The sequence below is a fragment of the Mizuhopecten yessoensis genome, unplaced genomic scaffold, assembly GCF_002113885.1.
Source record: "Mizuhopecten yessoensis strain PY_sf001 unplaced genomic scaffold, ASM211388v2 scaffold3855, whole genome shotgun sequence".
NCBI lineage: Eukaryota > Metazoa > Mollusca > Bivalvia > Pectinida > Pectinidae > Mizuhopecten > Mizuhopecten yessoensis.
The window spans coordinates 55765-71698 of record NW_018405253.1 but is presented as its reverse complement, the minus strand read 5'-3'; the positions used below and the strand labels follow the sequence as shown (position 1 = coordinate 71698).

General features: G+C 36.1%; 1 protein-coding gene across 5 annotated transcripts in view; it reads left to right on the top strand.

Moving 5' to 3' along the window:
- Window positions 1-15636, top strand: part of LOC110448171 (nuclear receptor coactivator 5-like) — a 21903-nt gene extending 6267 nt beyond the window's left edge. For 4 of the 5 annotated variants that reach the window (XM_021494275.1, XM_021494270.1, XM_021494272.1 and 1 more), the window contains 8 exons: window positions 5938-6048; window positions 7126-7252; window positions 8304-8384; window positions 10975-11202; window positions 11565-11705; window positions 12164-12363; window positions 14135-14464; window positions 14708-15636. In XM_021494275.1, coding sequence (XP_021349950.1) covers window positions 7134-7252; window positions 8304-8384; window positions 10975-11202; window positions 11565-11705; window positions 12164-12363; window positions 14135-14464; window positions 14708-15246 — 1638 coding nt within the window. In that variant the 5' untranslated portion in view covers window positions 5938-6048; window positions 7126-7133 and the 3' untranslated portion in view covers window positions 15247-15636. The remainder of the gene's footprint in view (window positions 1-5937; window positions 6049-7125; window positions 7253-8303; window positions 8385-10974; window positions 11203-11564; window positions 11706-12163; window positions 12364-14134; window positions 14465-14707) is intronic. The other variant, XM_021494274.1, reaches the window with a different exon arrangement.
- The last annotated feature ends 298 nt before the right edge of the window (window positions 15637-15934 follow it).

Genomic DNA, 15934 nt, shown 5'->3' with positions numbered 1-15934 from the left:
TCGACGCCCACCACAATACTCTGAACCACGCGTTACATCGCGTTTAAAAATAGAAAAATATACCCCAAAAACGAGACATCAATTACTATGATACCACAGATTTTATCAATTAAAAGTAATACAATCAGCTTATAACAATGGGATAAACAAAAGACGTAAGAACACTTATCGAGATTGGTTTGTTTTCACACCAACTTCTGAATCTAACGAAGCGGTATCGACGCCATCTTGCTTTGTCAAAATTGAGATAGGTGGCGCTCGCTATCTGCTCCGGAATCAGGGGGAGGTAAGTCTAGATTGACGTGTCATAAAATTGGTAAGGCAGAGAGGGAGTTGCTAATCCCCTTCACTATACGTCCCTGGTTGAATGTGAGTGAAAATTATATACTTTACAGAGATATTTTTTTATCCTTACAAAAACATAATTTGCGTTTATCGATTTGTGCAACAATATGTTATCTTACACTTTTTAATCGGCAACAGCAAACATAATTTTTCGTTTCCATGGATAATTTTCTTCTTTGAAAATAATTTATGTTCGAAAATCTCATGGGAAACGTTGCGACGTATTCGGAAGATCGGACATTAAAAAAAATCAAAACTGCTCTAAATTTTGTGTGTGATGAAAATTAAATGGCTTTACATATATTGTTGAAATTAAATAAGCCATTTAAATCATGGAAACTGAAAGCAAAGAAGAAAAAATATCTTATTAAATTGTTCCCTACAATGCATCCTAAATCTGCACTAAAATGTCTACTTGTATCACTGTATGATGATCATTGCTTTTGACGGCGACATGAATTGTATCACGACATTTATGACACTACTACTGATGGGCTGATGATCGATTATCATCTAAAATCAACTGGTTTGCCCTTTCCGATTCCGATTATTGATTACAAATTCCATACACGATATAATCTGTTCATTATTGAAATCAAAGTGTCAAATGTATTCACTGTAAAATTATTTAATACCCAGGTACTGTATAGCGCTTTAAATTCGGAGGGACAATATTTCGTGGTTTCGTTTTCAGTACAAATTAAGGGGGGGTGGGGTTAAATTTCGCTGTGCACCCAAATACCATGTGTCGTGTAAAGTAGAGGTTAAAACTCGAAATACAGGTAAACCTTTTGAAAACACTGATCCCGAGCGTCGTCATCCGCCAGTGACTCCCCTCGAAAGAAATCAAATGTGTATGTACCTCTGTAGGAGTAAACTGGAATCAATTAATCACCTACTGTGTGTACACATAAATATGCTGCTATGGCCACTTATATGTAAGTGCTGTTTTTATATAGACTTCCCAGTTGTCCAGTGATAATCTGATGTGAGTTCATTACAGCGTTGGGTTATAAGTATTTTCAATATGTTGTGATAAGGTCCGTAAAAGTGGTTAACACTTTTGATAATTTCACTGGTGTTTCGCATATATATAATCAATCATCAATCAGTTTACTACTTCCGATTACAAACAGATTATCAATTATGACTTGAACTGACTGCCTATCACTACTTATTCCAATTGATCTAAAACTCTAAAGCTGATACTTTAAAGAAAATTGGTAAGGGTTATTCCAGTAAAAAACTACCTTGGTAACCTAGGTTACTGAAGTAAATCACTTCGCATGCCTATTACTTCTGTGCAAATACATTTTGATTTATTAATTTGGGTGTTTTAGATGTTTTACAGGAAATGAGAATGTAAAGGACATTTTTAACAGAAAGTCAAGTAATTTTGAAATTTGAAATTTTATTGAGTCATGCATAAAGAGATTGCATATAGAGAACGTCGAGTTGCTTTGATCAAGTCCCAGTCAGAAAGATCATAGACGACTCCAAAACCTGCTTTACCAAAATCGTCATCAAAAGTTAACGAAAGATGAACCCCTGCTGATTTCCGATTTATCAGCATTGTATAAACATTGCATGAAGAGATTGCAAATACACAGGTTGCTGTAATATTTAAAGTATATGGGACTTTCTTATCCTTGTAAGAATTGGCCTCAAAAGTATTATTAATAGCATCACTTTACATCACCTACCACATTGTAAATCGACAACTGTACAATGTAAATTTAAAGTTTCTTACATTTTGCTTCCAGCACAGTGTTACTTTGACTTGAAACCGGACCGCTAACAATTAGACACATCAAAGCACCCTGAGTAAAAACAGTAATATAAATACTATTATGCTATTTTATCCGAAAAAAGAAAATGTTGAAAATGAGTCGCTCAATGCCGAGATAATGACCTGTGAAATGTACGATTTTAACCTGACCTTCAATGACTAATTAGCATAATCATAACTTCCGGTGAATTGGATACTTTTTTGACTGCGACGTCAAAAGTTCAACAGTTGTAGAGGCCACCATTAAAGGTAAAGGCAAGAGCGAGAACAGCCATACAGCTTCAGATTGCGAATTTACATAAAATTTGAGGAGTCAGATCATGCTGATAATGACAATGTATTGTATATATATACAATTTAAATTGTAAAAATTAATGTTTATATGTATGTAGCACTTTCCTTATACATTTAAATATTGTATACAGCAGTTACTGATGAAGGAACATATTTGAATAACTTGGGAGTTCGATGTAAAAGGCTGTGAACTTGTGATGTCTCAGATATGGGCTAACCGTATTGAGGCGATCTCTGTTGAGGCAAAGGTGTGTTCTGTAGAAAAATAGAAATATCTCCGAAATGGAGGCCATCATGACATTCACACTAGCGTAATTGTATAGCAAATCACTAAGGGTACACTTTATAAAGATCACAAAATGGATGTTGAGGTGTCAAAATTATCTTCTATTCCTTTTTGTAATGAAAAAAAAATAATGCTAATTCAAATATAATCAAGGCAATGTCATCACTTCAAATTTTTATCTTGATGTGCTGTAGGTAGGCCGTACCACAGCCATGTAGTTTCTTTGGGTGGCTACATACATGATATACGTACTAGTTACTACATTTTATGCTATTCAAGTAAACAATCAAAGGCCAACTTTTAGTAAGTCAAATTCAAATGAGCTGTCATGAACGAGCATGACAGGGCAGGTTAACGTTGTGTTCATTGTTTTCAAATATTTATTTCATGACAGATCACTGGTTTAGTGGTTATGCTGAGAACAAAACTGTTGTTATTCTTGTGTTTGACAGTACACTTACTGCATATAGCTATCAATTAAAAGTATGTACCTAAATTTATATGATCAACTTCCAATCGAAATTTGGTTATAGCAGGAAGTCTGTTCCCTAGCTTATGATAATTGGTTTTGACTTTTACCCAAAAAAGTGACTTTACTCAAATATTACCTGATCTAAAAACAAAATTATGCAAATTATTGAAATTAATACATTGGACATTGATGATTTGGGTAATTAGTTGATTGGGCTACCTGGCATAAAAATCAACTGGTCCAGTAGGCTATCTTGTCTTTATATTAACCCGTGCATATTAAAGTGAACACCTGTAGACTGACTAATGACAAGAAACAGGTGCTTTATCTTTCCGTTACAGTGATAAACAGTTTCTTATGATGACTACTCATTACATGATTATTTTGAGCAAAAATGAAATAAAATTTACATCAAAATATATTTGACAAGTATAACTATTGTGATTCTGCTCCAGATGAAATATTATCTATGTGCAATCTGTGCATAGGTGCTGCCATTATGATCAACAGTTTTAATCTGCACCAGGACTTGTCAATAAAGTGTTCTGACAAAAACTATGGTTGTGTTTTCTTGTGATCTTTAATTGAAAGTGTGTTGGATGTGTGTGTTTGATTTCAAATCGGATTTTAAATGTCAGTTTGCTTGTTTTCAAAATCAGTCATTTTATAAATGAAAATGATGAAAGGGGAAAAAAGAAAGATATCAGAATCATATGGGAATTATCAGCAGGTTTTATTAAATGTTTAGATGTTTCGACTCACTAGGTGGGCCATTGTCAGAACCTTGAATTAAAGTTGCTTATAGACCCCATTACACTGTACCTTTCATTATGCGGACATTGGTTCTCATATTCTTCCCTGTAAAATCAAAAACTGTTAATAAACTAAAATAATAAACAACATGTTTAAACTTGGCAGTGCTATTATATATATACATGTATATACTGAGTAGGTTGCATTGGTGGTGAGACATGTTCTATGATATAAACATTAGTATGCCTATGTGTATGCTGTGTGTGTGCTCTGCAAGATTTATGTTTGAAAAAGTGTTGTATAATTAATACAATCAGGAATGGGATGTGCATAATTTGAATATTATTGGATTAAGATTTGAAATAACATGAATTATCATAAAATGCAAAACGCGATATTTTGCTGTCATTCACTCACCGGAGTAAACCATTTATCGTGATATTTCGTTACCGTTTTTATATCGTCCATGGCTTAAGTATGAAGCATTCAATTTAGTGCTTAAATGTGCTGACAGTATAGGTATGGTATTCAACTTTTACTGCGTGTTTCTCAATCCATGATAAAAACATGTACATGACTGATTACTTCATAGAAGTATAAATAGGCCCTGATTAAAAATACAGACCATAACATTAATCGGGAAAAGGATGTTGTTAAAATTGTTATATATTTATGTATATAAATTCATTGTTCAATGTATGAATTCATTAAATGAAGGTGCACAATATCATACATTTCTACCTCTTAAGTTACACTGAGATTATTAAGCATTAAAATGAAAAATACGGGATTTTCAAAATATTGTACAGTACATGTTTGATCAACAGATGTAATTTGAACTCATGTATTGTATTACCAAGTCTGTAACTATTGCCTACTTCCTCAAATTAACCCATTCACCCCTAACGTCACATTGAAAACTTACCAACTCAAAGCCTGGACAAGTCCAGTTTAAAATGTAGGACATCCTCGATATCCAGAGGTTACGTTCACTTTCGCTCTCTACACCCCTGGAATATGTCAAAGCAAAATTGAAGGCATGAAGATAGCTGTTTGATTGGTCTCGGTTAAAAAAAAATGACCAATCATTAGGCTGATACCTGTCCTTTGAAGATTATAAAGGATAGACGCCCGACTTCAAAGCCTGTTAATTTTTACTGTTACGTAACCGCAAGATTCTTTTGATGTATATTAAAGGATTAACCTAGCTTCTTGTCTCATCAACAAAGTGGCGCACACTGAGCCTTCAATTTTTTGCTATGACAAATTCCAGGGGTGTAGACAGCGAAAGTGAGCGTAACCCCTGGATATCGAGGATGAATGTAGGGGTGAATGAGTTAACTCAAATATCAGGGAATTATTAGCAGCTGACTCCGGTAGTAATTATTCACAGATCAGTTATATATATATGTAGTAAACATTTTAATGTTAATAATAAGTAATAGGAATATAAACTAAGCACTGACTTAATGAAAATATATAAAAAAAAAAAAAATGAAAAAAAGTCTTATGAATTTTTATGTACCAGTATGCTCATGAATTCTGTTATAAGTATAATGAATTAATTATTCTCACAATGCATACATACTTGCTTAACATATCACCTAATGTGGAAAAGGTTTTCATTTTCAAATTATAAAAATATGATTAGAAAGCTGTAACACTTTATAACAAGTTATATTATCACATATGCAAAGATTTGTTTTCATCAAAATTTTTATATATATCTTGCAAAATCACATTGTAGTAAAATTAATGAAAAAGGACAGTGCTTTTTTCTCCTCAGAAAATCATGATCCAGATTTTCAACTTCATCTTCAAATATTTTTTAGGACAACATATGAATTAATCTTCCCTATTAATTGGAAAAAGAAAAAGTTGATGGAAAAATCGTAGATGACCATTAAGATAAATATGGATCATAATTGTCTGATGATGTGTCCGAAACTAAAAGCAAGAACTAATGAGGAGATTTTATCGTTTTCTGCATTTTTGTAGGTATTTCGATCCACGAGCGAGGGTTTGGGTTTGTCCAGTTTGAGAAGGTAGACGACGGACTGAGAGCCGTAGAGGTAGAGAACGGAGGATTGCTGAAAGGAAAGCGAATCGGTAACTATGACCATTCTCAAATTAATAGATTTGTGTAGCTGGTACTGGTGCAGGGCTTTGTTTTGGATCATTTCAGTCCCAAACAGCCCTGTCTCTGATGAAAAATAGTGACATTATTTGCCAGAATAAATTCTAAATATATTGTGAATAAGGGGGTCTTAAGTCTTTTAAACAACACAAAACAAAATTGTTGGTGTAATTAATAAAAAATCCCAGTTTGGATTACTGCAACACATTTTCCCAGTCAAAGGCTCCATTCCAAAAGTACTGGTTTTGTTTATGTATGACTTTATAATGGTCGACAGAATGATTGATCAGTGAACTTCGAGATGTGTTTCACTGTGAAGGGGAGACCCTAAGAAACAAACAATATGTGAGCTATAAGAAGTTATTAGTATTCATGAGAGGAACAGTAATTGTGACCTCAAATCAGATGATGTCACTGTTTAGTCTGGCCACCACCATCTGGGTCCATTTACAATTATAAATGTCTGAAATTTACTTTGAATTTTCTGTTAGACAATCCGTCTACAGGAAAGTATAGTGTTTTTTGGATACATTGAGAAACAGGAATATTCCCAGGAATGTTGGTTCTCGACCAGTCATACTTCATTAAACACAAAGTAGTCAACCTGAATCTGGACGGGATTCACATGCATCATTACCAGTGCAGAGTTACAGCAGGCTTATTGTCAGATTACAGAGCAAAGTGTTTACCAAAAAGATGTAGTTGTTTCACACTTAAACATTTTACTTGAATGCATGTTTGGACTGTAAAATTATGTAGACACAATATGCACAACATCTCTTTTCATCGTCTGATGTGATTTTATATAGCCAAACACCTTCAGACTACCATGACTTTAAATACTCCTCTCAGATGATGGTAATACAGGACTCTTTCATGGGTGTGTGTGTTTGGGGAAGAAAGTGAAATGTCACCCAAGGGGTTATGAATTGAAAGTAAGATAGACCCCTTTCATAAATCCTATGTTGAATTTCCCAATGTTCTACATACATAATGTATAAAATGAGAACAGAATATATTACCATGTTGAATTGGCTTTATTTTTGTAGACGTCAAGATGGCAATGGCTGGTAGGAGATCAGGCCCTCCAAAACCCCCAGGAGGACCTGGAGGACGATCACCACCCCCTGCAGGCTATGACCGTGACCGTGATCGTGACCGTGACCGTGACAGAGGGTGAGTGTCTTAGGAGTTCCTCTATGTCATACATGGCTACACACGACCAATAGCCAAGCAGTATGTTACAAACTGGAACAAGATTAATAGTTCAAGCAGCTACACTGGCTACACAATACCATAAGTCACTGTAGTATGACAACTTACTACAGAGGAGTAACAGTCCAGTGTGCCACACACTGGCTTAACAGAATCAGTTGCCATAGCAATATGCCACACATGTACACAAAGCCAAAAGTCACAGTAACACAAACTGGTACCAGATCAGTAAGTAGCCTAGTCAGTGTGCCAAATACTGGCTCCATTACAATAATAGTCTAGCAGCATAACATTCACTGGCTACAGAGAGGATCATCAGTGTGCCACTCACTGGCTACAGAGGACCATCAATGTGCCACTCACTGGCTACAGAGGACCATCAGTAGCTCATGCTATGAGCCACACCTCGGCTACACAAAACCAATATTGACATTAAATGAATAAATCTATCCTGGTCACATTTCACACTTCTGTTGATATGCACTGACACTGAAGCTTACGAAACTGCCCAAAGAACTGCCATTTGTGTTGATGCATTGACGGTCCTTGGCAGGTATATTGAGGCTAAGTGATGTATATGAAACTGCAATGATGTAGCAATTGACACTGGTGAGGACAGGGACTGATTTAGATGTTGATATTTTTGCATTATAGACACTGTTTGAAAGGTATATAGAATGGTTCCAATTACTGCTATGAGTGTTGGTATATTGGCACTGTTATCCATGGATGTTATTTATGTGAAACTGTGCTTAGAACCGCTATATATATTTGCTCTATTTTGGAAAATATGGAACTTTCCCAAGGACCGCTAGTGTGTTAATGTATAGATCTATGCTGAAGATTTCGGATGTTCCACATCCGTAAATCACCTATGCAATTGCCAAATGCATTATGCCTGATAAGTTCATGATGTGTGTAGGTGTAGTATGACTGTTGTGGGAGTTGATGTATTCAAACTACTTTGAAGGGATGATGTATTTTGAAGTCCTGTTGTGCCTCTCCTTGCTAGATTGCCACCTCCTCTACTTGGGAGAGATGGGCGGTTGAATCCACTTAGACTTGGGGCAGTGGATCCATCTGATAAGGAAAGGTAACTGCAGGCCAGCAGTTAAGTGTGTTCAGTATCGGCTTCCACTCTGTATCTAAATGCATGTGTTGTTACCTTTCAGATTATCCAGGAAATGTGGATGATTTTGTAATTTTGCTACATCTGCCAATGGTCAATAGAGCTATATATAATTGGACATTTTTCATAGTATATTATTGGAATCCTCTTAAAAGAATTCAGAAAATATGTCTACAAAAGTAAAAAATAAATAAAGTCTGCATATTTTAGCCTTGAGCTCAATTTTGTTAGCCTTGAACCAAGGATCAAAACTGAAATATGCTCACTGGCGCAATCAAACACCTTGCATGCTGTTTTATTATTTGCAAAAATGCCTCCGTTTTGGATTTTTAGCAATTATCATTCAAATACAAAAAAATGTTATTCTTTGATTGTTAAAGATGAGCAAAGATCCCTGATACCTAGTTATAGACCTGCCATGCTTTATTTAGAAGTAGTTGTAAAACAGAAGTGGCCTATGCTGTATGGTTTTGACTTGTCATAGGTAGAAAACAGGATTTTAAAATTTCAGTTTTAAATTGCATGTGAACCAGTGTTGTGGCCTGATCAAGTACAATTATGTTCATTGTAGTATGCACGTCACTGTTGATTTGTGTAAATCTTATTTGTGTATTCAATTATTAATAAAATCCATCCCTGATGTGAGGTATGGGTAAGGTTATTCAAACCCAAGGGATACAACATTGAGCAGGAGACCCAAGGCTTTGCCTAGGGTATTTTGCTCAATATTTTATCCCGAGGGTTTGAATGACCTTATCCTTACCTCACATCAGGGATGGATTCTATTTCTTGCTTATTACCTAAAACCCGTAAAAACAGCTGCTCTTTTAGTAAAGTTGTAGAATGTCTGCACATTTCTCATTTGCATATGCCGCACGGATGGCAATTGTTAATGGCATCAATGACCCAGACTGACCCAAAAACGTCATAGTATGACGTCACGAAGAATAGCGTGACCCCGAAAGGTCACTATAATTCCACCGCCAGTCTGTGCGTGTAAGCGATCTAAACTTGTGGGTCGGATTGAATTTTCCAGTACCGCCGGAAATGCAAATATCTTGGTCTAGTATGCAAGAAATTGTGTTACAACCCCACAGTTTGGTACTTTTAGAACGATACAATAAGTTTGTCTCTAACTCCAAAGGAAATGATATTAGTTTTCATTTTAAGGATTTCTGTCCCATTACTGGCAAAACACTGGAGAATTTTACTGTAGATTTTTTTTTACAATAACTACAACTCCCACATGCTGCACCCTCTATAGGTTTTATACTCTGTCCTTCCATCCGTCCACAGAGGTTGTCCGAGGCATGTCTTCTAGACAATTTCACCATTAGTAACCAGATATGGTATGCAAGTACATCTTTGACTAAGGATGACACAGTGTCAAGTCCAAAAAGTAGGTCATTGTAACCTACTTGTATGCTTTTACCTTTGACCTCAACCTTTTTAAAAAGTTTGTTTGGGTCATATCTCCGATACTATTTCACCTGGAGTAATCAGGTTTGGTATGCATGTATGTCTTGGCTGGCGGACTGCGGAGTACAAGAAGTATGTTACTGTGACCTATAACCTTAGATAGGTGTACAGCTTGGTAAATGAAGAAATCTTTACTAATGGGGGACTGTGGATTGCTTTGCCATATATACTGTGTTTTTGTGGTTTTTTAGCTCACCGAAAAGGGAATAGTTTTTTATTTTTATTTTGAAGTGCTCCGGGCCGCCTCTTTTTGTTGATTAGTCACTCTCATGTAATTTGCATAACCTACAAAATGGCGTCGCTCAGGTAGAAAATTTTGAACCATTGAAAAACCAAGGACTCTACTGATGGAATGTAGCAGCTGTTGGTGATAATAAGGGCAGTTTTGGATCAATAAATAATCCATTTATCAATTTATGTGAGGTATGTTTTGTGTCATAGCAGATTTGTTGTTGTCAGTACCTCAAAACTCTCCAATACCAAACGGTGTTAGAGAATTCCACGCTTTTACATAGTAATATAATGCACTCTGGCCCCACACCAGACATCTATCTGTCAAAATTTCTAAGTCTTGTGTTGGGGCCAGAGGAAACTCAAGCTATAGATTCCTCGTGATTCTTTGTTGTGCATGTTTCATTTTCAGCTTGATCAAAGGAAAATATGGCCACATTGCAGATATCTTGATTTTAATGCTGAATTTTCTTATCACTTGATTTGAGAATTTGAGATTGCTCAGAAAAAGAGGACCATACATTTGATACATTATATGGGTGTGTCAGTGTGTTAATTTGAGTGACCCCATCATCTGTGGTAACCATCTTCATCTGACCATAGCTGTTGTGATGGCAATTAACACCAACAAACTAACTAGCAAAACTCATAGTCCTATCATTTATATAATATCAAGCACCTGCTGGGGACCCTATTTCTAGTAATAGACTGTCATATACTGCTGCTTATAATGTAAGGATTACTGTGTAACTGCCTGTATGTTGAAACTAATAAAATGATTCTTAACACATGAATTGTTCAACCTGTTGGAAACATTTATACAAGATCCTCTATGTGTTGACAGCTACCCTCCACCACCGGGAGGTGGCAGAGCCCTGCCTCCTGAACGGGAAAGGTCACCCCTGAGAGGTGACCCCTACGAGGACCGGTACAGAGATCCTTACAGAGATGCTGCTTTACCCCTACCCCCTGTCCGTAGGGATGACCCGTACTACGACCGTGACCCCTACAGACGTCCACCCCCACCTGATGACCCCTACTTTGACAGATATCGAGATGATCCCTACAGAGTGTAAGTGTATTGTTTAGATCTAATTATTTATTGCTGATAAACCACAATAGTCAAAGTCCTTTTGAACATCGAAAATATTTTGAGATATTTTAACGGCAGGAGTATTCAATATCCAATGAATTTTATAAATATACTGCAGCGGTTCCAAAACTGTCAAAATATTGAGTTGTAAAAGATATGTTTTGATTTTACACACATCGCCTAATGAATTAATCATTACATCATTCCAAAGTTTATATTTTTCTTTTAAAATTTTACTTCAGCAAAGCAATTTGTGCAAAATTAATTCACTTAAAGCTTATTTAAAGTGGGAAATGTTTTATTAATCAAACAATGTATTTAATATATGTTTTTTATTGCAGACCAAGACGAGATCCTTATGCTGACCCCTATAGAGATCCCTACTTCAGAGAACCCTACCCATCAGCTTATGATCCACCTCCACCACCAAAACGAACTCTTCCCATTGACTGTGAAGTTATCATCCTTAACACACAGCTTAAGTAAGTCTTGATCAGCCTCATGAGATACACAGCTTATTAGGAATTTTCTTTCATATTTTCAACTTCATAAATGAGTTCACAGATGCAAGCTTCAAGCAACAGCTAAAGCTTGCATCTGAACTTGAATGTTAAATCATTCATACATTCACTGTACTCAACTTCATCTTCAAAAATTATGATAAAAAATACACAGCACAAGGTTCATGTTATAGAGTACAGGAATAAGAATTAACTGCATAATTCGGATGATGATGTTAATGTGATTATTTTTATTTTCTGGCATTGAAAAAATGATATTTGACTACACTCGTAAAATATCAATTTCACTTCAACTTCATACATTAACCAGACCTTTAGACTTGAGAAACATTCATCGGGATAAGGAAAGAAGATTGAAATAAGTGATCTATTTAGAATGATACCATGTTGATGAAGTCTTCTTGCTTTTGATGTTGTAGGAATTACGCTGAGTTTTTGGAGAGAAAGTTAAAGGCAATCCCATTATTTTCCAAAGTTGTTGTGATTTCTGAAGATCGCACAATTCAGCAGATGATAGAGGAGGCTACAAAGCGAAATGTCTTGTTTGCAATTGTTGTAAACAGCCAAAATGAAGCGCACCAGTCTTTGACGCTGAACATACTCCATGGGACACCGCAAGGTAAGTACTGTTTTGTTTTTATGGTTATGGTACTGTCTATCTCCTATAACACATCCTTGACCAGTACTGTAAACAGACTTTTATTAGCACAGATATGTGATTGTAGCATTGAAAACACCTGGCAGTAATGACAACAAGTGCTAGTAACTTCAGTTGTAGGTTACAATTTTGGGGTGTACAGATCGGTGCACGCTGATCACAGCACAAAGTTCTTACTTAAGTATGTTTACAATACTGACGACTCGGCTGTTTAGTCCCTTAAATATCAGATGGTATGATGCAGACTATATAACAGTGTTAACAGAATGAGAGAAATTTCTTGTTACAATTGGGAGTTCAAAATTGTGTGCTTGGCAGAGACACCATAATGAAATTCAATACAAGTTATGTCAGTCTTATTGTTGAACCATGTGTGTTTGTGAATTGAATTATATTATCCCAATATATATTTTGATTCAACAAACCTACCTCAGCTTTCAGTTCTGAAAGATTGAGCTTGTTGTGAATATTGTTGTTACCCAGATGTTCTTATTTTGAAGGTTTAGTAATACCATTTCTGTAGTACACATTGAGATTGCTGTCCTGTTCAGAAACTTTAAATACATACCATCACCACTGTGGAAGCTAACCTATACCGATTAAAACGTGGCAGGAGGATGTGTAAACAGTGAAATGGTTGTGTTTTAGAGGAAGTCAATGTATAACCTATCAGAGAAAAATAACCGTGGTTGATTACACTTTAAACTTTTACGAAAAACTTTGCGGTATTTTCTTCATTGTCTTCTGACTTCAGCAGTATTTGCAGCATACCTGGAAGAAAATTTTACAAAACACGCCGGCCATCATTGTCGTGTTCATATACCTTGAAATAGTTTATCTTAATTCATATGAAACAACTAATCGTGCACAAATACCAAAACTGTAAATATTTCAAGACATTTGACGGCTTTGATTCTGACAAATTCTTCTGTGTTGTCAGAATTTCCCCTAACAGTAAAAATTTGATCGCTGAAATAAACTTCAATACTGAATGAAACCCTTTGTAACCAAGGCCATTAAAATGATTATACGAAATAATATAAAAACCCAGAAAAACGGAATGAAACAGGATGATTAAAACAATGCATGTCACTCGATCCGTTTATAAAAAATTCAATATATCTTATACCCAATAAACTTTCATAAAACCTTTTTTTTTAAACAGATCATAAAAATATTTCATTTAGCAAATATTTAAAGAAATATAAACTTAAAACATCGAAGCTGATCACAACTGGACTTTTGTGATTTGGTCCAAATAAAATAAATAAAAAAAGATAGTCGGCTTTTTTATAGTCAGTAAAACGAATTCTGCAGCTCTGCGCTTGCTCGTAATATTAGAAACGTGCTATTTTCAGCGTATATTGCCAACAAGACTTTAAAAGTAAAACATCCGTAAGTGGTTCGATGTAAATGTGTGACACTGTTTTAAAAATAAATCGATTATAAAAAAGATCATATAGCAAAATTTAAAAACCACGTATTCGGACTTTTCGAGATATTTTTTAACAATTTACACAAGAAGATAATGTGACCAGCAGAAGGTAAACAAAAAATATCATGATAAAAGTGCACAAGTAACACCAACATTTTATGGATTAAATACTGGAACAACTGATTATGAGGTGATGAATTTTATGCATTAATGTTGATTGATACTGATTTTAAACATGATTAATAAAGTTTTCATGGTGTATTTGATTCTTTGAATGTGTCTTTGATTTTTGTATAGAACACAGAAATATGCCAGTAGAAGATGCCGTAACATTGATCAGTCGGAGTTTTGATCAATACACCAAAACGTCCAGAGAGAAAGCTAGCGTGGCCGTTCCTGCAGCCCCCGCGGCACCCGCTGCTGCCGCCCCAGCCCCTGCTGCCCCCGCTGCAAGGAGTTCTGGCCCCTTTGTACCCCCTAGCTCAGATTTATTATATCTGTTGAATCTCCTGGCCGACAGTAGACAGCTGACAGTGGAAGAGCTAGATAAAGTTATATCATATCTTCATGAAAGACGAGAGAAGCAAATGGGAGCAGATGGCCGTCATTTGCCCAGGATGGAAGATGGTAGGTATTTTTCTTTGCATGTCCGGTAATTGAGTGTTCGTTTGTCTACAGAGTGAGTGAAGGAGGTTGTAGTGGCTGATCTCAAAACCGCATGTTTGTTTTATTACCTTCACAGTGTTAAAAAGTATGAAACAGTATTGGTTTAATATTAAATATGTTTGAATGATAGCTAAGATTAGAGTATTACTTTTGTTTGTTAGGACTACTTTGTTTTTGGATAACAATTGTTTACTTGTGTTGTAGGTCGGGGAGGCTATGGAGAACAGAGGAAAGAAGAGTCGGCCACTCTACAAAGGGAGCAACAAGAGCTACAGGCAAAGATCCTCAGTATTCTAAATGGCCCTGGCGAACTTGGCCAGGTAGCAGGGTTGCCCAAGGCTCCTCAACGGTCAGGCCATCCAGCACCACTTATGGGTAATGGTGCATCACAGCAAGGAGGGCAGGGCGGTATGTCATCCCTCATCAATTTCGACAGTCCCAGTGTTCAGAAGGCACTTGACAACCTCATCCAGAGTGGGCCCAACTTGCTGAAGACCATCTCCACGCCCCAAGGGCCAACAATGGCACAAAGGGCCCCACTGATGTCTCGTCCTGAGCACACGCAGCAGCAACAGGGCTTATTGTCACGCGAGTCATTCAGCGGGATGGCTGGAGGAATGATCAGTGGCCACGGTCCTGCTGGAGCACCACCTCAGCAGAGACCCCAGTATGGTCAACAGATGGGGATGCAAGGAGTAGCACCTAGACAGGCACCTCCTCCACCTGGTCGAAGGCCATTTTGAAATGTTAAGAACAATGTCTAGTCTTCAGTCATCATCACTTAAATCAGACTTGGATAGCATAGTTGTCATTTTCAAAACATTTCTTGCTTTTCATGAGTGGATATTTTACTGATCCGAATGCCCATGTTGTTATTGTTGTATAAAAGTCATCACTTTCACTGATAATATAAATTGACGCTGGAATTTTACGTAACCTTTATGTCAATCATGGCTTCTTGTAGAATTTTTTAATGTACATTATGTGAAATTATTTTACCATTTCTTGTAAAAGTGTCGGTTACTTATATGGATATGAAAGTGTGTAAAAAGAACAAATAAAACATGTGACATTGCGCTTGTGTTTTATGTGTATGCAAGTACAAGAAAATTAAAGAAAAAAAGGAAACGCCATTTCAAAAGATGTCATTTGTTTATGGATGTGACAGATTAGTTGTTTTTGAAGTAACTTTTACAGAAGGTTGAAATTTTGTTCCTCCGAGTTAAAACTGAAGCTGGTGTCAAAGGACAAAGCAGGCTATGATTGGCACAGATGTTAAAATTAGTTTTTGAAAGTTATTAAAAGTAAATTAAAAGCCAGGCTTAAAAAATCATTATAAACAAGAGGGGTTCAAGACTTCAAAAACTATTCTGATGCACAACTCCCTACAAAAAAAAATTAAAAAAAAAAAAGAAATAAACCTACTTTTAA